This window comes from Psittacula echo, assembly GCF_963264785.1.
Source record: "Psittacula echo genome assembly, chromosome: 3".
NCBI lineage: Eukaryota > Metazoa > Chordata > Aves > Psittaciformes > Psittacidae > Psittacula > Psittacula echo.
Genome location: NC_137736.1, coordinates 53368950 through 53392672, shown reverse-complemented (window position 1 = coordinate 53392672; position 23723 = coordinate 53368950). Strand labels below are relative to the sequence as shown.

Sequence of the window (23723 nt, the reverse complement as noted above, 5' to 3'; positions counted from 1 at the left end):
CTAGAAATTTTAAGTCTGAGATTATGAAAAAGTTCAAAGAGTTGTGTGTTACCAACTGTGTCCATTCTTTTTGTCTACAGAAGGTAAAGTAGCCCTCTTGAGAAAAGACTGCAGAAAACAGATGAAAGCTTAAGGCCACCTATTCAGCTCTGCATAATACGATCATGTTTACTTCATTTTAGACTTAAGGAATGAAGAAAAATAAGTTGGACTGCAAAGTTTCGTAGGTAAAAATCCTGGAAACAAAACCAGCAGACTGAACTACTATAACAATTTTCTATTATCTATTAAAATCAAACAGAGTTAACAATAGGCTCAGAGGTATTGTAATAAAACTGAACAAAAAATAAGAGGTGAGATTCTCATTTAAAAATTAGTATGTGGCAGTATTGGTACCATTAATGCATGGGAAAATAAATGCATTACTTCTGGTTATTGATTATTCCCGCTTTCCTCTCTTATGAATGATGCTCAGCTGTAGTGTAAATGTAAACTTCAGGCTGGCTTACACACCCTGGCCACTGCTTGCAAATGAAATTGTGGTTTGATGTTACACTGAAACATAAGAGAGAATTCATGTAAGCATGTTCAATCAACAAAGTATTACTTATAATGCATGTCCAGAGGCATGATCCATTTCCACAGACTAAACATGCAGGAAACTGAACAAGATGCTTCAAAGACTTGGCTACTACTCATGTGCAGAACTGGTGACTGCATGGTTGTGTGGTCCTTAGAGTACTTACCATCCTCTGTGGGCACATAAATATTCAAATACAGACAGTCTTCATTCTGATCTTGAACATATGTCACCACAGTATCCAGATTGGCTGTAAACCAGACTGGCAGCATGTCGTTGAGCAGTGACCTCTCATCCAGGTACTGCGGGCAGACAGCGGCAAATTGTGTGGCATTGCGGACACCCGTCCAAGATGATGGTGGCTCCGGGGGCTGAAAACGCCTTTCTCCAGTCGGAGGAGAGGCATAAGGAACACCCAGGTACTGCTCCACTGGACCAAGGATCTCATTAGGCAAAGGTGTTCTTAAACCACGTATTTTGCCATAATTCGTGGTAACAACTGGGTATTGTGCTTGGCCATCAATGAGAGTAAATCTTATAGCCAGTGCAGTTATCCACAGCAGGAAGTTAGAATTCAACATGACACACACTGGGGTGAAGATCAAAGGCAGCCATAGGAGTCCCATTGGTTTCGACATTATTTAAATCAACATCAGCAGGGCTCTTTTCTTCCACAGCCAGGAGAAAATTAATCAGTCAAGGAAAATAAAAACTAATAACATAAAAAAGTAGTCAAAAGGAGATGAAGTGAGGAATAATGTAACCTTGTTCAAGCAGCAAAAACACAAAAGCTAATGTGTGGTAGGTGTCTCAGCTGATTGGCCACAAAAAAATCCCAACATCAGAAGAAACAAGGGAGTGTTTGCCCTAAGGCTCATCCCAGACTTCAGTATTGGCTTAATCCTGGCAATGCACAGCACTTTCCAGCAAGCAGCATGGGGAGAGATCCACAGTTACTCCACAGCGAAATGGCTCCTCCCAGTGAAGTCCAGCCCACTCAGCCTGTGGCCAAGAGAAAACAAGCAAGACAAATCAACAGACACATCCATATTGGCATAAATCTATTCTAAAAGAACAAACCAAACAATTAAATTCCCACACTACTTCCATGCCAAGGCTCACAAATGTTTTATGAGATGTAGCCACCATGGTTAGCTATGTGTTTCCAAAGATATGTAAGGTAAGAGAGCTGAAGTTAAAGCCACAAGCTTGTCAGAGGTTATACCACAAACCAAATATTTCTGCTTCTGTGTATGCTGCCAAACCAAACCACAGCCCAAACACTGCTGCTATCAGGAAGGGTATCACATTAAGTGCTAGCTCCAGGGTATTTTCTGTCCTAAATAAACAAGCATCTCCTCTTAAGCACATTTGCACTCCCACTTGAAACCTTTATTAAATGCTATGCTGCACTGGATAATGTTTCTGTTACTTCTCACAGGTATCCCTACACTTCTGTATGACAACCTAAGTTACCTGTATCTAACTTAGAAATTCCAATTAATGTAATATCACTAGTTCAAATCAAGCACAAGAACAATTGGTCAAAATTAGATGTGAAGTTACTGGTTTTCGTATGTTTTCTTTGTTCTATGTCTGACAAAAAGGAACAGTGGAAACTTAAGAGAAAAACATTGTACAATCTCTCAAAAGTCAGGTTTTGACCCATATATTGTTACAACTATGCAACATTGCCTTCTTGCATTCTTCTGTTTTTAATTTTTAGACAGAAGGCAATTAATATAATTCTGTTAATTTTTAATAAAAGTCACACATATATATGCTAACCATCACAAATAGCATAAACACAGAGCACTTGTTAATTCTTGCATTCTCCTCCCTGACTAAAGAAATGAAAGAATTAGTTTTTATCCATTATTCAACTCAAAATGACAAATAATAAAACCATAGCTAAAAAGCTCCTTGTTATGGGAAACTGATACTGACACTTTACATTTAATAAGATGAACACACACACACATATAAAACTCATGTAAAAGGACTATTAGGTCCTGTTTTCAGTCAAGACTCTCATGAAAATATAAAAACAGTTTTAAAAAGCAGAAAAGAAAAAGGTAAGTAGCTATTGACAGTGATTTCAAATTAAAACAAACAAAACAAAATAAAACCAAGCAAATGAAACAAAAACCCACAAAAAAAGCAAAAAACAAAGAAACTCAAAAAAACCAAACCCAAAACAAAACAAAACACAAAAAAAAACTCAACCTGAAAATCAAAACAAGCCTACAAAAGAAAAAAACACCCCCAAAATAACCACAGGAGACATCTATGCTGATTCTTTTAGACAAGAAAAGGCATTTGAAAGAAATATACCTCATTTTCTCAAAACCCCTGGAATTCTTCAATGACTTCATTTTAGCACTCATACACCAAAATTTTTGAAACATCTGAACATCAGAGGCCAGAAGAATATCAGATACATATTACTTCCGGTGAATCAAAATTTCTATTGACATTTTCACTGATAGATAATAAGCTTAGATGCTGTCTCCGAAGGACTTGCAATTTAAGCATAGTTTCTGGAGGACAAATCAGTAACAGTTCCCCGAGGGCACCACCAGGGCCATCAGTCCCTGCCTGAGCTATGCTGCAGGAAGCTCTGCGCCCATACCCATCATCAGGCTGGATCCTGCCTTGACTGCGTCCCCAGGTCAGCCTTGGATCTGACTCCTTACCCTGCCTTGTCCAATTATTACAGGACAGTGGCAGCGTCCTGTCAGTGTCTCCAGCCCAGCATCAGTGGGGTCCTTTAGGAGAATGCCCCAAGAGCAAGAGTATTTCCCTGCCAGTCCAGCAACGCCTTCAGCTCCTGGCTAATCCTCGCCCATGGAGCAGCCCAACTCTGAACACTCAGAGCATTCAGCCAGCTAGCTGAAAATTCCTCCTGAAGTTGATACATATACTAGAGATAATAGACAACTGTCAAAAATGTGATGTAATATTTATCCATACTAATTATAGGGTATCTTTGGATCAAATATCTGGTTATATGTTGCTATTTTGAATAAAGTGAGAAGCCAGGAAAAGGGAAACATTCATTATTGACCTGGAATTGAATTTGTTAACTGGCTCGTTATCTAGAAAGTAAGACCAACAAAAGTAGATTCGTGGGTATTAAATCCACTCATATAATGTTTTATTTCACCCTATACCTTAAGAGAAGCATACTCAAACTTTGCATTTCTGATTCATGCACACATAGACATAGATTTGACACCTCCTGAATGTGTAAGGAAACAAACTGTTTGCTAACATGCAAATTATAGCCAGCTCTCTCAGCCTCAGTGGTTGACCTATAACAGATCTGCAGCCTATGTCAACCAGTGAAAGACAAACACTGGATAGTAATAAGTGCATTAGCACAGGCAAGGTTTATACCATAAAAGAGTACCCCTAAGATGGTAAGTCAGAATAAAAACAATATTTATTGTGATGTGTTTGATTATTAAACTTATTGTTGTTAGCCCCTTAAAAGGCAACAGAACGAATAAAAATTTGTTGTATTTCTTATTAAACAGGTATCTTGAAAAAGTTTATATAAGCAGTAAGTTACATGTGACCACTGTGTCAAGAAAGTCTTTGAAAGAAATCTCCTGAAAAAAACTGTTTTGCAAAGAGACTTTATAAGACAGAAAATCTCACTTTTCAGTTTACTGACATACTGCTAGAGAAATTATCATTTTCAGAAAGTTATTTTCACACATGAAAGACATACAAATTCATGCACAGAGAAAGATACATGGAATAACTTCCAATAAGAGGATCAAGAGATAAGGAAGAAGGCATGCTGGCAATACATAGATGAACTAGCTGATTTTGCTACATGCATTTATTAAAAAGGCTGTATGACACAAACAGAGTCACAGATTGAAATTAGAGATTGCTCTTAAAGAAATAACTGCATGCATTTTAGAATAGTTTTAGATATTATACCAAAACAACTTTAATGCACATCTATATGGATCCAGTCAGCTATGCAATATACCTTTACATACTGAGTCTACAGGAAGAAATGTACTTGCCATGTCTTTATTTATTATCACTAATACTGTTGTATTTTTCCATGGGGTTTTTTTGGTTGGTTTTGGTTTTTGGTTTTTTGGTTTTTGTTTTTTTTTTTTGTTTTGTTGTTTTTTTTTTTTTTACTGCTTCAAGTATTAGAAAAATGTGTACAAATTTGCTTGCAGACACTTGCTAGCTGGAAGCATCACCCACTCGAGCAATCAAAACCAATCACTCCAAATCAAAATATTCAGTTTAAAATGGCAACTTCCGGCAACTTCTCTTTCACACAAGGAGAAGACAAAGATCTGAAATTACATACAAATTGGCAAAAGAGTGCAATTTCAGGCTAATGAGACATCTACGGCCTTTGAAGTAAATGCAAACTGAAATCAACATGGATGTGCATCTACTAGAAACACCACTTGTACTTGATTATAAATTTGTGCCCCAAGTTACACTTAGAGATGCCTAAATAATCTATGAATCAGGCTAACCTGCAGGATCTGCAGCTAGCACTTTTTCAACTTGAGCATACGTCAGTACACTAATTCTGCATCTGCTGGGGAAATGTAAGACATGGCTTAAAAGTCATCCAGGGTAGAACAGAAAACTGTAAAGTGATTTCAAGGTTTTTTTACCTGCTTGTCCAGATCACGGACAGTCACAAAAAAAACAAACACAAATAAAATATATGACCACAGGAGACTGATGCCTGCATAGATTTCCTAGGGTTTTTCAGATTTTATCTAAACCAACTAGTGCACTACTGCGCACCTCAGCTTTCAGTCCCTGATCACCTTTAGTCTCTGTCCCTACCTTCCACTCTAATTCCCTAGGGCAAGGTTTTTGATGCGTACATAGGTATGATCCCAATACAGAATGAGGTTAAATACCCACATCTCTCTCTAGACATATGCTCTGAAAGTATACAGTCAACTCGATTAGCTGAACTTTAAGAGTCACTGGTTAGTCACCAGAACAAAAATAACACGTAATCAATAAAAAATTCACATTGTCCTTAGATATTTTGTACAGTATGTAATGCTTTTTGCAGACTATGAAGATTTCAGAAATATTTCATTTATCAAAAATATCAGTTGTGGATTTTCTTCTTTCTCTTCTCTTCCTCCCCTTGAAAGATACAATTTCAAAAGTTATGAAGTACTTTTATGGTGGTTTGGTTTTTCGCTTGTTATGTGGTTTGGGTTTTTTCTTTTGAGGGGGGCTGTGTGATTGCTTGTTTGTTGTTTTTTTTTTGTGTTTTGGTTTTGTTTGTTTGGTTTGGTTTAGAATCATAGAATCATAGAACAGTTAGGGTTGGAAAGGACCTTAAGATCATCTAGTTCCAACCCCTCCTGCCATGGGCAGGGACACCTCACACTAAACCATGTCACCCAAGGCCTCATCCAACCTGGCCTTGAACACCGCCAAGGATGGAGCATTCACAACCTCCCTGGGCAACCCATTCCAGTGCCTCACCACCCTTACAGTAAAGAACTTCTTCCTTATATCCAGTCTAAACTTCCCCTGTTTAAGTTTTAACCCGTTAACCCTTGTCACTACAATCGCTAATGAAGAGTCCATCCCCAGTATCCTTGTAGGCCCCCTTCAGATACTGGGAGGCTGCTATGAGGTCTCCACGCGGCCTTCTTTTCTCAAGGCTGCACAGCCCCAACTTTCTCAGGATGTCTTCATACAGGAGGTGCTCCAGTCCCCTGATCATCCTCGTGGCCCTCCTCTGGACTTGTTCCAACAGTTCCATGTCCTTTTTATGTTGAGGACACCAGAACTGCACACAATACTCCAAGTGAGGTCTCATGAGAGCGGAGTAGAGGGGCAGGATCACCTCCTTTGACCTGCTGGTCACGCTGCTCTTGATGCAGCCCAGGATACAGTTGGCTTTCTGGGCTGCGAGCGCACACTGAAGCCGGCTCATGTTCATTTTCTCATCGACCAACACCCCCAAGTCCCTCTCTGCAGGGCTGCTCTGAATCTTTTCTCTGCCCAACCTGTGCTGTGCCTGGGACTGCTCCGACCCAGGTGTGGGACCTTGCACTTGGCATGGTTAAACTTCATAAGGTTGGCATCTGCCCACCTCACAAGTGTGTCAAGGTCCCTCTGGATGGCATTCCTTCCCTCCAGCGTATCAACCGAACCGCACAACTTGGTTGTGGTTTTTTAATACAATTAAAAATATTATCCTGTTTTAAACATATATAAATTGACATAGGAGCAGGGCACTGTAAATAAGAACTACTCAAGGCATAACAATTTTTGAATATGCCGACTATTAATTTTAGCAAAGCATTTATATAACTTGGAACTTTAGTGGAAAACTAATCATGCAGTTGTTTTCTGTAAAAGCACTTCCCAAATGCACCTCTACCTCAAATTCAGCGCTGCAGCCTCTTAATCATCACTCTATTCAAAATGTTTGCTCAGTAACAGAAGAACTCTTCCAAATATCAGTAAATGCATATTGGTTTTGTCTACCATCTTTCAAATAATTATTAAAAAAAAAATTATTTCTTTTTTTTTTTCCCCAGGTTCTAGGACTATTTTGTTAATAAACTGAAATGAGCTTAACTTCAGTCTTCCTCATGCTACACAAAGCCATTCAGAAAAGCCAGACAAAGTTACAGTGAACGCCATAAAGAAACATCAGTCATGAACAGTTGCGTGTGTAGGCTCTGGACTGGGTTACTTAGGTTAGTGGGTTATTAACTGAAATTTGCCAATCATAGACATTTTTAAATCTCAGAAATGTAACTACAGCAATGCTTGGCCTTAAATTAACATGTGTCATGTTTATTTTGTTGAATTTTTCTAGACATTTTCCTTGTAAGAATAGATTGCAAAAATTTATTATTATTATTAAAAAAAATCAGACAAAACCCAAAAAATCTGTCCGTCCCCTCCCAAAAACAGTAAATCCAGACTTATAGTAACACTAGTTTAACATTATAAACTTCACTAGAGGTGAGTATCTGAACTACATAATTGTATTACCAGTTGGATTAACCAAGTTATATATCAGTATGATTTCTGTGGTAATACACTGATGTTCAGTCACAGCAATTCAGCAGATAATAGGGATCAAAGGAAATTTTGGCAATTCAGAATATAACACATTCTAATGTATCACTTTAAATTTTCAAGAGAACTGTGAATTGATAAGATTAGAAATTAAAAGAAAGTAAAATATCAGTTATGCAAATTTAAGAACCATAATGTATCCTTTCTTAAAGCGAAAATAAATGCCAACTATATAAACATCATTATGGACCCTGAAGTTGGTCTTAGGTTATGGTTAGACATAGCTGAGGACAAACACAGATATTTATATTTTTTAAAAAATATGCAGATAAGGCCTGAAAAGCAAGACAAATTAGCTACATATGGTTTTGGGGTTTTTTTCAGATAACATGCTGCATTTATCTTCCTATAAATTTCTCCAGTTAGTCTCTCAGATAGAGTTGGACAGCGTTAGTAGATCCCTCACATTAGAAACTACATTCATCATTTACTTTTCAGAAAATGGACACATTTATTTTATGTAATTGCTTCTTGCCTGCAGCTACCAGTTTTACTCTAAGAATTTCTAAGTCTATCAGAAAGAACAATGGGATTATAAGAAAAGGCTGTGTGGCCCCTACACTGCTTTTGAAAACTGCAAGTCTCTCAATAAGGAAAACAATGTGAAAAGCAAGCACAGGGAAAGTAAAAGTGTGATCATCACCTCTTTTCAGGAAAAATAGAAAAAAAAATACCCTTCTTAAGCATTTTGTAAAAAGTCAGATGCTTGAATTGATTATAAAAAGCTGTTACTGAACAATCAGATACAGTTTCCCTAATTTTTTTGCTGTATTTAAAATGATAAAAAAACCGTTACAGCCACGAGGACCTAAGACTAACAGAAAATGCTCAGTTAGGGCAGTTGTACTTACCTCACCGAGTTTTGCACTCTAATTTTAACTGCTATTACAGATAAGCAGCGTGAAAAATTTTCAGCAATTCACAATACTTGATACTTTTCATTTTTCATTATATTTTCTTTCTTCAGATAAAGTGATGAAGATTGCAAGTAAATATGAGGTGTCAATATTAAGAAGAAAGAAACATGGTATAAACTGCAAACATAGACTTTATGGTACTGATTATCTCAAAATCCCAGGTGTGTTTCACTCAGATCAAAATCTGACCATTCATTATACAAGTTTAAGCTTCCTATGACTGAATGGACACTGCAGCCATTTAAAAGTCTGAAGCCAGAATGCAAGAAAGGTCAGGATACAAATAATAAAGCAACCATTAACTCTGACTGCAAGGTAGTGTGACAAGTTACTAAGTCTTCTTTGTTTGGAAAGAGTCCAATGCCTAAAATACTTTTTACATTATGCATGGCACAAAATACATTTATTTATTCAATCGTCTTTGTCTAATTGTGGCTGCAACGTCTTAAGAAAATACTAGTCTTCAAGAACATAATTTAGGGAAATGTACAAAAAATAGCATCAGTACAGTCTAGCACAACTGCTGATTTCATTTCCAGCTTTTACATCTGATATGACCTTGTAAAAGAAATGTAACACACTCTGTATCTCTCCATTTCTTTTCTGCACCTCTGTTTCCTAGTGTTACTACAAAACGAAAGATTATGATCTGCAAGATGATGTTCAGCTCTGAGTTTCTGTAAGGCAAAAGCTCCTGCAGAGTAAAATTTCTTATGCCTGGAGTAAAAAAATAATTTATGGCTATAAAAAAATAATTAACACATGCCTACAAAAATCACTATTTTATACAATTTTTTAGATTTGCAGCACACACTTTTATAATTTGAATAAATCTTCAAAAATCTTAAAGTTTGTTGCCTACTACCACTACAAGACATAAAAAAATATTTCTATCATAGATGGGTCCAAATTTGTCTCCAGTAACAAAGGTCAAATGACTGAAAACAAAAATTATGGAGGGAATCTATCAGGTTTTGTTTAAATATTAAACAGGGAAACTCACAGGTCTCATTCTTCTCCTTCTCTCTTCACCATTAAGCTTATGTGTGTTATCCCCAAGGACAGTAGAAACAACTAAAACTCCTGTCTGAACCAACTGAGAAACTGAGGGACATTAGGCAATTTGATCTCTTAAGTCTATTTAATGATTAGAATTTGATATCTTCCTGTTGGCATTCCAGTCTAAGAAGAAACATTAAAAGTGTTACAATAACCAAACACAGGGTGGGAAAAGCAATTTAAAGCAACTGGGCACGCAGTCATCCCACCTCAACGTATTATATGGCCCCCAAAGAAACCCAGTTGATACTCTATTATACAAATTCTAGAAGTGAAATTACACAGGAGACATAGGAATACATTTTCATTGCGGTACCTAGTTCAATTAGCAGGTGGTGATACTGACTTCATTCATATGATAATGTTACGATTATGCACTCATCCTGGAAATAGGAGAGCTGAGTGACTACCCTCATTAATCTGAAGAAGTCTAAACCTACATCTCCCATCTTTCAAGTTACAAACATTAAATTTCAAATAAGGCTGGGACAGCTAGGATGACTGTGTGCAGCACTGTCAACTCTAAACTGAAAACTTTTGCTCTGAGATTCTCACCTTTGGACTATAATAGAACTGTAACTTTGCAGTCCAAAGAAGTATAAACTCTCTTGGACAGGCATTCTCACTTTCAAGCAAGCTTTACACAATCTGTAGCAGAATAATTTAATGAAATACAAACTGGGACTGGGGATTAGCTTTACTTTGCTATCACGTCATTGAATTTTTTTTCTAACTTATTCTTCCCCTTAACTTTCTTTCTTTGCTAGAAAGTGGACAACTGCACCAGCAGAAGAGAAGAATGTCCTCCTTGTTCCCATGATACTCTCCTCCTGACTGAGTGCACTTTCTCCTGCTAAATGACAGTTTAAGCCCTGTGTTTAAGAGGAAAGAGAGCTTGTCGCAGCAAGGCATGTCTCCACAAGATGTTATGAAGGATAGGGTTACCAGAATCACTCATTAGATCTTACGAGACAGTAAGAAGGCTACGACTCCTATGCTGCTGCCTTCCCCTCTCCCCTGCAAACACTGAGCTTAAGAGCCTGCTTAGAAAGAGTCTGTCTACTACTTTGCTTACTGTCCTGTCTCTGATGAATTCATAATGAAATTCCTAACTTTCTAGTTGACATAAGTACTGGGAGTTGTATATTATATTGTATACTGTGGACCTGTAAAAGATAAGCAGAGTATTAACATAAAAAAGTCCCATTATGGATCCAGATCTTGGTCCTGTTTTAGGCCAGTGCAGTGAGCACTGGAATTTAGGTGTAAGCAGCAAACTGAATAGGGCTAGATCATAGATTCCAGTACTGTCCTGCCACAGTATTCATACCCGCCAGCCAACGCGCAAGCAGGACCAGGGAACAGGACAGGCTGGAGGTTCTCTCTTTGTGCTATGCCTGTTAAGACAGACAATACAAATAAGGCAATTTTTTTGTTGTTGTTAGCTTCGTTTGGTTTGGTTTTCTTTTTTGTTTAGGTAAGAGATTTTCACTATAAAGATGTGCTATGCTCTGTGGCCTGGACCATTTTATTTATTCAGAAATGTAGGTTCATGGGCAGAACAAGACATATCCTTCCCACTCAATGATGTATGCCTGAAGTCCAAGGCTGTCCGTGCCTTCTTGTGTGAATTTTTTGCTTAAATATGGAAAATGAGGAAAAAAATACATCATGTTCCTCCAGAAAATTAATGAAATATGGCTGTCGTCTTACATCAGATAGGTTGACAAACCTGTAATATGAGAGGATGTAAACAAGAACAACAGCAAGAGCGGAATTAATTTGTAAAACAATAAAAGCTGAGTAAGCAAAGTGGAATCCAACAACAATTTCTAGAAATCTAAGAAACAGATTTCTGAAATTCCATACCTTTGGAAATGCAAATTCTAAAATTGTTACACAAAGTAGCACAAAGATATACTACAAAGAATAATTCCACATATATGCAAGCTTGAAAAAGCTGTTTTGGTATCAGTTACTTGAAGTTTGGGTTGGTTTTTCTTTTAATCACTATATTTTCAACTTTATCTATTTGTTGCCAAAAAGGGCAGCAGGACAGAAAGCTAAGCTCACTTGGGAGAATGGTATAAAAATCTGTTTTGTGAATAGTTGTTTATTCAGTTAAGAATGTCCTCCATTTTCAACCCCACCCTCCCCAAATGATAAAAATCAGATCATCTTTCCTTCAAAAATTCCAGAAGAAATCTCAGAATTACTAAGTGAATGCTTTTTTCTTAGGTAAAAAATACTGTCTCAAAATTATTTTCATGACAGTCCCTATCATTCTAATACATGCAGAACTTAAAAGCCATTTCAAATTTAGCTGGTTTTTTTATATCAAAGACTTTTCAGAACTCAAACATATTTACTCATTAGTGTGTAGAACTGATCTAAATGTAGAAAAAGAAACCCAGGAACAAGTGTAGAAATGCTCACCCATCCACTCCCATTATTGGAAATTTTCCATTTTTGCCTAGCACAATAAAAAAAGCACATCTCCTGTACTTTCTACACATCATTAAAGCTTGTGTTCGTCTCACCGACCTTGTGTGCAGAAGTTAGATATTCTGTCTAAACCAGAAGCATACACTTCAGGCAGCAATTCTTCCTACTGTAACATAGATATTTAACATTAAATATTACCTGAAGCCAACCACCAGGAAAACATCCTGAAGATTATGTTTACGGAGCCTAGAATAGATTAGACAACTGTCTGACAGCTAATGTACAGCAAGATGATTCTTATCAATACAAACATATTGATATACAGAACTTTATCTATAACCATGATACACACTTAAGAAACTTTTAATTTTCCTGTTAGTTTCATACATGACAAAGTCCTCATGACTAAAACAGGACAAGCATATTCTGCTGGGAGTTCCTAATAATTTTTGTCCTTTCATTAGTTCTGCTGATGGTTGATTAAAGATGATGCAGGATCCACTGGTAAGAAATTCAGTATACACTGTTTAGGCTAAACTTCAGGTATTTTCTACCTTCCATTCAATTAATTTTATCCCCCATTTTTTTAATTATTATTACAACCATTGTAATCTCTCTGCTATTTTGAAAACTCTGCAGGATATTTTCCTTGAAGCAAAATCACATCCCAGTGAACAAGTTACAAGTTCATGCATTTTCACCTTTTATTTTGCAACTGTCTCTCAACTTGACAGAAAACACGCGTGTTGTGACTTCTTTGATGCAATGAGTACTATTTATGAATGACTTTTTAGCATGACCCATGAAATACTACTCACTCAATGTCCAGGTGAAGACCAGTGATGAGTCGTATCCCTCAGCTGGAGAGGGACTTTTTATAAGGGCATGTACTGATAGGACAAGAGGGACTGGCTTTACAATGAAAAAGGGCAGATGTAGATAAAAGGAAGAACTTCTCCACTATGAGGATAGTGAGGCACTGGAAGAGGTTGCCCAGAGGAGCTGTGGATGCCTCATTCCTGGAAGTGATCAAAGCCAGGTTGGATGGGGCTTTCACCAACCTGGTTTAGTGAACTGGAAGTAGATGACCTCTTCAGGTCCCTTCCAACCTAAACCATTCTATGATTATAGACAGGCTGAGAAAGTTGGGGCTGTTCAGCCTGGAGAAGAGAAGGCTGCATGGAGACCTCATAGCAGCCTTCCAATATCTGAAGGGGGCCTACAAAGATGCTGGGGATGGACTATTCATCAGGGACTGTAGTGACAGGACAAGATGCAACGGGTTCAAACTTAAACAGGGGAAGTTTAGATTGGATATAAGGAAGAAGTTCTTTACTGTGAGGGTGGTGAGGCACTGGAATGGGTTGCCCAGGGAGGTTGTGAATGCTCCATCCTTGGCGGTGTTCAAGGCCAGGTTGGATGAGGCCTTGGGTGGCATGGTTTAGTGTGAGGTGTCCCTGCCCATGGCAGGGGGGTTGGAACTAGATGATCCTAAGGTCCTTTCCAACCCTAACTATTCTATGATTCTATGATTATCATATTTTTTAGCACAGTCTAATTTTTCACAGATTTCTCTTACCATGTAGCCCATACATACAGCAATACTCACGCTGACTGTACTATAGATATATACACCTCATGAATTTCTAATCACAGTTGGAAAAAAGTAAACAGAAGAAAGTAAGCAAATACACTAGGACCCTTCATAGTAAGGAGAAGTTATACCAATATGATTTAATGACAAACCATTATGCCTCAGTACTTTTCCGAGACGTCTTATTCTTGTTCTCTCCTGCTTGAAAATGTGTCCTCTTCTAAAAGTATCTATCATCCACACTTTTCCTCTTTTGCATGTGGCTTTCTCAGTCTCCTGTCTAATCCTCAAATATTTCTCAGAGTGCACACCATTAGCTTGTCCTGTTCTCCAAATCATAATTCTTTCCTATGGATCTTTTCTTCTCCCTGGTAATTTGTTTCTAGCTTCCCTTTGTCTCCTTAGATATCTATTATGTAAGATATATAGAGAAAGACATATGCCCATCAATTCAATCAATATAAAATTGATTTATTTTATTTGTTTTGTAAAGCATTTCTAGTATTCTCTCCCTGCACACCCCAAACATCTTCTGGTTTTCCTTTTATCATATCATCATATTTATCAGACCATCTTAAAAACCTAAATGCACACAAGTCCATGGGACCTGACAACATCCATCCGCAGGTCCTGAAGGAGCTGGCGAAGGAAGTTGCTAAGCCACTGGCCATCATATTTGAAAAATTATGGTAGTCAGGTGAAGCTCCCGAAGACTGGAAGAAGGGAAATATAACCCCCAGTTTCAAGAAGGGGAAAATGGATGACCTGGGGAATTACAGACCAGTCAGTCTCACCTCTGTGCCTGGCAAAATCTTGGAGCAGATTGTCCTGGAAGACATGCTAAAGCACATGAAAAACAAGGAGGTGGCTGGTGACAGCCAGCATGGCTTCACTAAGGGGAAATCCTGCCTGACCAATTTGGTGGCCTTCTATGATGGGGCTACGGAACTGATGGACAGGGGCAGAGCAGTTGACGTCATCTACCTGGACTTGTGCAAAGCATTTGACACTGTCCCACATGACATCCTTATCTTTAAATTGGAGAGACATCAATTTGATGGGTGGACCACTCGGTGGATAAAGAACTGGCTGGATGGCCGTGTGCAAAGAGTTGTGGTCAATGGCTCGATGTCCAGCTGGAGACCGGTAACGAGTGGTGTCCCTCAGGGATAGGTGTTGGGACCGGTCTTGTTCAACACCTTTGTCGGTGACATGGACAGTGGGATTGAGTGCGCCCTCAGCAAGTTTGCCAATGACACCAAGCTGTGTGGTTCGGTTGATACACTGGAGGGAAGGGATGCCATCCAGAGGGACCTCGACACGCTTGTGAGGTGAGCTGATGCCAACCTGATGAAGCTTAACCATGACAAGTGAAAGGTCCCACACCTGGGTCGGAGCAATCCCAGGCACAGCTACAGGTTTGGCAGAGAAGAGATTCAGAGCAGCCCTGCAGAGAGGGACTTGGGGGTGTTGGTCAATGAGAAATTAAACATGAGCCGACAGTGTGTGCTCGCAGCCCAGAAAGCCAACTGTATCCTGGGCTGCACCAAAAGGAGTGTGACCAGCAGGTCGACGGAGGTGATCCTGCCCCTCTACTCTGCTCTTGTGAGACCTCACTTGGAGTATTGTGTGCAGTTCTGGTGTCCTCAACATAAAAAGGACATGGAACTGTTGGAACAAGTCCAGAGGAGGGCCACGAGGATGATCAGGGGAGTGGAGCACCTCCCATATGAAGATGGGCTGAGAAAGTTGGGGCTGTTCAGCCTGCAGAAGAGAAGGCTGCGTGGAGACCTCATAGCAGCCTTCCAGTATCTGAAGGGGGCCTACAAAGATGCTAGGGATGGACTCTTCATTAGGGACTGTAGTGACAGGACAAGGGGTAACGGGTTCAAACTTAAATAGGTGAAGTTTAGATTGGATATAAGGAAGAAGTTCTTTACTGTAAGGGTGGTGAGGCACTGGAATGGGTTGCCCAGGGGGGTTGTGAGTGCTCCATCCTTGGCGGTGTTCAAGGCCAGGTTGGATGAGGCCTTGGGTGGCATGGTTTAGTGTGGGGTGTCCCTGCCCATGGCAGGGGCGTTGGAACTAGATGATCTTAAGGTCCTTTCCGACCCTAACTATTCTATGATTCTATGATTCTATATCCATACAGGGTAATATTGCAGAAAAAATAGAATAGAGGACAATTTGCCGCTGTCAAGTTAACTGGGAAGAACTGATTTATTTTTTCCTGCACTCAGTCAGCTGATTTAGGTCAGGATTGGAAGAAAAAAACAAACCAATGCACTTTGTCACATGGCAGGAGCTGCAGCTTCCTGTGTGCTTCTATTATATCATCTTAAGAAATCTCACTAATAAACCAAACAAAAATATCTACCACAAACTAATGCAGCCAATTAATAGGACAGATGGAGGTCAGGGGAGACAATTAAATCCCTTTGACAGAGAAGAAGATTATTTTACCTCATATTGGAGACATGTCAGTAATTCCGGTCTGATCTGACTTACACTTTTATTCTTCAGAATAATTCCTTACATAATGCCTTCTTTGGCATGAAAGAGAAAGATCCATCCTCTAAAGACCTTGGATATAATTGTTTATTTTTAAAGTGATAGGAAGTGCAATATGTTTATCAGCAGTATTTTTGTTGATTTCTAGAACAAGAAAACCAAATATTATTTTTGCTTTAGGTTAGACAGCTGCTACTCTCCTTGAAGTATGCCCCTGAAAAGGATAACTACCACCTTGGCAAGTTGCTAACCACCTTCTTTTTGGAATTTGATTTTGCTTCCCATTTTGCATATTCCCATAGAAGGTAACCATTTAAGAGTCCTGATTTGTTACTTTTCTGGCTCCAATTTCCTGGGATATTGAAATCTTGTAACAATTTCAGCATATTTGCAATAATTATGTTTCCTAAATTCTTGCACCAAGATAGCTGTGTTTCTGGATGTCACATCTGCACTACCAATTTTTTAAAAACTGTAAGCGCTGTTTTCATATTCTGGTAATATTGATTACATATTTCATATTTTGAACAAAAAGGTTTGCACTACTCTGAATTATTTCTTCTTTTTTTTTTCGTGATTTCCTGCCTATACATTTCAAATGCTAAACCATAAATAACCATAGGTAAAAACTGTTCAGATGAGGAATTAAATTAAATTCTTCATGAGATAATTTTTTACAAAAAAAACCTCTGCATCAGATGAATCCCAGGCTGCTTTCAGCTACAGGTCATTGGGGAAAAAAAAGAAAGTATGATGTTACAGTCCAGCAAATCACAATCAGAAAAAGCACCAAAGTTCTGATAACACTTCAAGTATTTTTTCTTTTTTTAAGTAACTCACAACATACTGTGGTAATATTTCAGTCAACAAGCTCATAATCTTGTTGCACTAATACTATTCTAGTATTTAAAAGCACTAAGTCCACAAACTAAAAGACAACTAAGCTGACAAGACAGGGATTTTTCTAGCAATATTGCTGTGATTGCTCAGTTCCATCTCCAATTTCCACAATGCAAATTCCAATGCATTAGTTTTCTTTTTCAAGCTCATCTACTGAAAACTCTCATTACTTTTAATTTCTGCACTATCATCAGAGCTTTGTCATTCAGATTCGTGTCCTTTAATGAATTCTACATTAATTTACAGTTTACACTGAAAATAGCATCTGAATTTCTTGTACCCTTATGTAGCTTGTTATCTGTTTACACTTTTGATTTTAGTTCTGATGGCTTCTACATGTACAGAAAACAGATTCTTGTTCCACCATTAGTTGAACTTTGAATTGTAGCCTCCCACGTTTGCACTCCATTGGCTGTATTTCACTAATACTTAATAATAAAATCTGAATTTAAAATTATTTCAGTAGCCTCTAAAATATTTATTTCCATTTAATTTGGTCAAGTAAAATATATTTCTTGCAACCACCTTCCTTTAAATGGAACTGTAGCAACAATAGATGCTTTCAGTCTCTATCCATTCTCTAGCTTTTCAAGTTACTGATCATCATTACACAAATTTGTAATATAACCCTACGTTTGGGAGGGGGTTTACCTCCTTTTTGATACTTCCAGGTAATGAAAGTGAAAGGCACATACAGCTATTTTAAATCCACTGGGAGAAAAATTGAACTGCTCTTAAATGAAGGCCAGGATCTGAGATTTGTTTTGGTTGGAAGAGAACTCTGGAGGTCATTTGGTCCAACCCCTGAAGACTGCTGCCCAGTACCACATCCAGATTGCTTTTGAGCATCTCCAAGCAGGGAGACTCCACAACAGTAAGACAGTAGCTCCTGATGTTCACACGCACGTAAAAGAAGACCCAAATAATACGTAACACTGTTACCCAGATAAATTACTGTTTTCTTTAAAAGTAAATATATTGAAAACATTGGGACATATGCAATAAATTGTATTTTTCACTCACAATTGGTGTATCATAATTACAAAACAATATTCACATTAATATTTTCACTAACAATAGATTTCCAATCAATTTGTTAAATACATGTTATCTTCTTACAAGAATTCAGTATCAGACGCTTATTAAAATAAAATGTCATTTAAACAAGCTAATCAACTATCATTCAAATGAAAAATAAAAGAATTATAATTCCCCAAGGATAACTGGCATTTTTCAAAAGAAAATGATATAGAAATGCAGCATTTGAAATAAATCCTTTGAAAACTGAATTACAGCTAAATTAATTTATGATTAGTTTATGCTCTGATGTGATTTCAATTAGCATGCACTGCAGAATAGAAAAATTTCTTCAAAAATTTTGTTATGTTTATAGGTTTTCCAATTTTAATAATTATCCTAATACATCTTCATAATTCTGTCAGAAGTCTTGAATTTGAGGGGGTTGTTTATTTTAATTCCTTATAATGAAGTACTTGGATCAGAATAACAACATTTTCATATGTACAGGTAACTTAATTTCCACGAAGAATTTCGGCAATGTATACACACTCACCTTGCAAAAAGTATCCCACTGTAAAAGGATGAGAAAGCTATGTATAAATACAATGAACGTGTTTTTCTGTGCAGTGAAAATTAAGTGGTAACTTTAACTGGAAATTAGCTATAGCAATAGTTACATTACTCATTACAAAGTAGGTATGCTTTATTTGCCTATTAATGTGTTATAACTGGGAGCTCTTTCCATCCTTTTATTGGATTTACATTTCAGGTCATTCTACATGTGTGTGTATCTTTTTTTGACAGATGAATGACAGATGGGAAAAGAGTTATTTCTTAACACTTTACACAAAGCTTTGCATATTTTACATTGAAAAATATAATTAAATAGAAATAGCTACAATGAAAGGAGGGAACTGAAATTATTGAAACATTTGGTCATGAAATATTACTAAATTATGGTCTTTGCAAGGACTCATGTACTAGAACTTTACACGCAAAAGACATTCGTCCTCAAGGCTGTCTACTAGCAGTCCAAATACATGTCTTCTAGTCTAACATCCTATTTTGGTAACATTATGTAAGAGTAGACTAACTCAGCGTAACAGTTTAATTGCTCATCATTCATAGATAACTTTGAAGGATTTGCATCTCATGTTTATGAACTGAGTTCATGATATGTCTACCCATAAGAGGAGTCAGTGTTATGACATAGCATAGGAAATATCACCTACATACCTTTAACACAAAGCATAAAGCCTCAAATGATGAAAGCAACACAAATTTTCAGTACAATTAACTCCACTGGCTGCGAACTACATTAGAATTAAATGCATGACTTTGTTCCAGATAAATGAGCTTTGTTTCCACCATGGAGAGGCAAAACACAACTTTAATAGGGATTTGGTTGCAGATTACTAATTTCTTACAGTAACAAAAATTGCAGATTTTTAATATTATAGCTAAGCACCAGTTTTGTCAGTTATTTGCTAAAGTCACGCTAAAACATAAATCATAGAATAGTTAGGGTTGGAAAGGACCTTAAGATCATCTAGTTCCAACCCCCCTGCCATGGGCAGGGGCACCCCACACTAAACCATGCCACCCAAGGCTTCGTCCAACCTAGCCTTGAACACCGCCAGGGATGGAGCATTCACAACTTCCCTGGGCAACCCATTCCAGCGCCTCATCACCCTCACAGTAAAGAATTTCTTCCTTATATCCAATCTAAACTTCCCCTGTTTAAGTTTGAACCCGTTACCCCTTATCCTGTCACTACAGTCCCTGATGAATAGTCCCTCCCCAGCATCTTTGTAGGCCCCAAATAATTAAGCTGGTTTTGCTAACATTCTGTGAATAATTGTGTAAGCTTTAAATCCATGTTGATGCTGTGAGCAGAGACAGGCAAATCTCCGTAACTATTACTGAAATTGCAACCAGGTGAAAAAGTGATTACTATTAGTTCATAGCTGTTCGAAAGAAGTAGAGGCTATAATGCCTGAAAACAGACAGAATCTAAATTTTACCTGACCTGCGTAGTTTCACCTACACACAAATAATTCTGGAGTTTTTTTCAAGTAGTAGATAACAGTATTACTGTATTTGTGTTGTTTCCTTTCTTTCACTTTTTCCTTGGGAAAGAAAAATGGAATGCAAAGCAGTATATATGAAAGAAGATGTGCTAATTAATGAAACTTGTAGAAAGTGTATTTTAGATACTTTCGGCTTCCATATTTAAGATTCGATAAAGTAACATTATATGTATGTATTTTGTGAACAATGTAAATAGAAAATCAAAACAAAATACTGCTCTACAGTGCATAGTACCAGATATGTGGGTCTAAACTGGTATGCAGTTAAAGCTAAATGTATTTTACATTCACATAAACAAGCAAGCAAATACATTTACCTTCAGAATGAAATAGCTATTTTCAGTCCAAAGACATTTCTACAAGCAGTTTGGCTTCCTGCTGGCAAAAGCATTTTATTTTTTTATTTTGAAAAAGAAAGAAACATGCCATCATCTTCCCTAGTCACTCAACAGCTGTATCAATTTGTTTTCACGGCAGTGATTAGCATAATTGTAGTGGATTATTTGCATTTGGCACAGAATATAAATAATTCAGTATTTTTCATCATTAAAGAGCTGGAGAATGATAATATCAGTTAGGCTGGAAAAGACCTTTAAGACCATTTAGCCCAACCATAAACACCCATCTCACTACAACCTCCTTTCAGGTAGCTGCAGAGAACAAGGTCTCCCATGAGCCTCCTTTTCTCCAACCTAAGCAACCCCCGCTCCCTCAGCCACTCTTCGTAAGACATACTCTAGATCCTTCACCAGCTTCATTGCTCTTCTTTAGACACTGTGATACATATTTTCCCCAAGCTATGCAATACTAGGATATTTAAGGATACTTAAATCAAGTCAGCTTCTCAGAAACAAAACCCAGGCTATTTTGCTTTCCTCCAGCCTTCTCTGCAACACCAGCATTCACAAATTCATTCCCAGAAGTACGTAACAACTGTGTCTTATTTTGTCAGCATTCATTTCCTTTATAAGACTAAAACCTCTGAGGAACTCTTCAGTCCTCTCCTTTCCATGAGAGGCACTTCTAGAGGACTGAGGTTAAATCAAAAAAATCCTGAGTACGGAACACAAGATTCAAATTCAGAATGGTATTCAAATTGTCTGCATGTGACTTACTAGTTAACCTCAGAAGCGCATAAATTCTTTTGCATTCAAATTCTCTCTGAGGTCTAGAGCTACAGTAATTTCCAGGTAAACTTTTAGATGTAACGCTCAAAATACCTGTAAATATTCTAGGCACCCGAAAAGCTCACTGAAACCACATTTTTCTCTAGAAACACAAAAATACACTTCCGTACCTTCCCAGATGTCCAGTATCTCACACATTTGTTCTTAGGTCAAAAGCTAGAGGCAACTTCCATTCTGGGGAGTAGACAACTGTTTTTTTGCTAAATGAAGTAGTCTAACTGGTGAGCTAGGTGTCCATCAAATCAATACCATCTAGACATTTTACTTAATGCAATCTAGAAACATACGTATCTAGAAGGCTAGCAGATATGACACAGTACTTATGAGATACCCAGGCCCTCTGCAGTAGTGCTGGAAGCTTTATTCCTAAAACTATACTAGAAGCCTGTTTTTAAGAACCCAAATATCTCTCAAGGAACTGAAAATCTTAATTTTCCTGATCTGCTGTTTGATAAATAACCTTGCACTGTGAGTAGCATACACATCCATGAGATTAGCTGAAAATAGCCAAAATAAGAGCATTATTGAATAAGATTTCACCTCTATGTAATTTCTTTAAACTTCAGAACAAAATAAAAATAGCTTTGTCATTCTATCATTATTGATTTTCCACGTATTTTGTCCCCAAATTCCAGTTCCAATGACAAGCTACCTATAATGCTATACATGTTTTAAAACTAATCAGTTACACATGTACTAATATTGCGGATTGTCGTGATCCAGGTGCAAGACCTTGCACTTGTCCAACTTCATGAGGTTTCACGATCCCACTTCTCAAACCTGTCAAGGTTCCCCCACATGGCATCCCTTCCCTCAAGCAAATGACCTGTACCACTCATCTTGGTGTCTGATCACAGTGGTGTCTGCCATTCACAGACTGGTTTCCACCAGTAACAAGTGTAGCCCTTGGTTTAGTAATCTACATTATAACCTGTAATAAAAAAATATCAGAGGATATGGTTGTCTCCTAGAAGCTTGCGTTCACGATCCCAGAATCACCTTTTGTCAGTTGTTTCTAGAAGCAACATAAACTGCAGCGTGCAGAGCTCAAATTAAGTCATGGGACTCCAGGAGGATACAAGATCTTGCTATTACACAGCACTACTCCTTTTATATAAATACCAAGGAAGGTGGCTGCTGAATGGCTGATGGGAAAGTAAAGGAATATTTAGTAAAAGATAAGGATGGTCTTCCCCTGCCATACTGCTGAGCTATCCAAAAAAAAAAGAACATATTACAGTCTCGTGGCTAGTAATGAAGATAAGGTGTGTTTTCAACCTTGATAGGATGAGGACAACTGCATACATGTAATTCATTTACACTGCAAGCTTATGTTCAAAAGCTTTACTGTTGTTCTTGGATAAAATAACACTGAGGATTTTTGAACTTTTTTTTTTTTTTTTAAAGTTCCCTGTAGAAACTAGTATGACCCTGCTACTTATTGTTCAGTACCGTAGATTTAAATTATGAGTCACAGTGATAAAACATTTTCAAGTTCAAGCATTGCAGAGTAGTAAAATTTGCACTCCAGTTCTTTGAACTGAACATGACTCAACTTTAAAAAACACCTCTAATCAATCAAATGACCTGCCTATGCAAAACAGTGTGATTATTTCCTATTTCACTTTCACTTGCTTGCTCACAGTGCTATAATTCAGTGAACTTCTATTAGCCATCCAGTCTATGGAATGTTCAAATTACACAATTTTAACAGTTCTTCGTTACTGTTCAACAATGCTTTATGTAATATAATCTTCAGATTAATTTCCTGAAAAATCAATGGTATTTGTGCAATTGTTACTGGGGGAGAGGAACCTCAGTCCATCCCACTCCTACTAGTCTGATGCTGGTGCCAGCAGGAGGTGGCCAGAGCCTGGAGAGGGGTCGCAGGTCAGCAGGAGCACACCTGAGCAGCAGCACAAACGAATTCCATTCACTCCAGCCAGTAAGTCAGCTTGGCTTCATCAGGGGCCAACTTAAATGCCTCTATGCAAATGCACATAGCATGGGGAATAAACAAAAGGAGTTAGAGACATGCACATGCCTTCTGGGCTATGATCTTACTGGCATCATGGAGACATAGAGGGATGGCTCCTATGACTGGAGTGCTGGACTGGAAGGATACAAGCTCTTCGGTAAGGACAGGCAGCGGACATGAGGTGTCTATTTAATTGATGGACTCCCATGCTAAAATTCTGCTAATGCTTCACCGAGACAGAAAAAATGTGGGGAGTATTTTTTTTTTTTCCATCTAAGAGTGTAAAATACAGTGAGAGCTAAAAAGAAATCTAGAAATAA

The 23723-nt window shown here is 37.9% G+C and overlaps 1 protein-coding gene across 2 annotated transcripts in view; it reads right to left on the bottom strand.

Annotated features, from left to right (window-relative positions):
• Positions 1-1218, bottom strand: part of NLGN4X (neuroligin 4 X-linked) — a gene marked incomplete at both ends in the record, with an annotated part of 118031 nt that extends 116813 nt beyond the window's left edge. For both annotated transcript variants that reach the window (XM_080612070.1, XM_080612071.1), the window contains one exon: positions 747-1218. In XM_080612070.1, coding sequence (XP_080468196.1) covers positions 747-1218 — 472 coding nt within the window. The remainder of the gene's footprint in view (positions 1-746) is intronic.
• Between the last annotated feature and the right edge of the window lie 22505 nt (positions 1219-23723).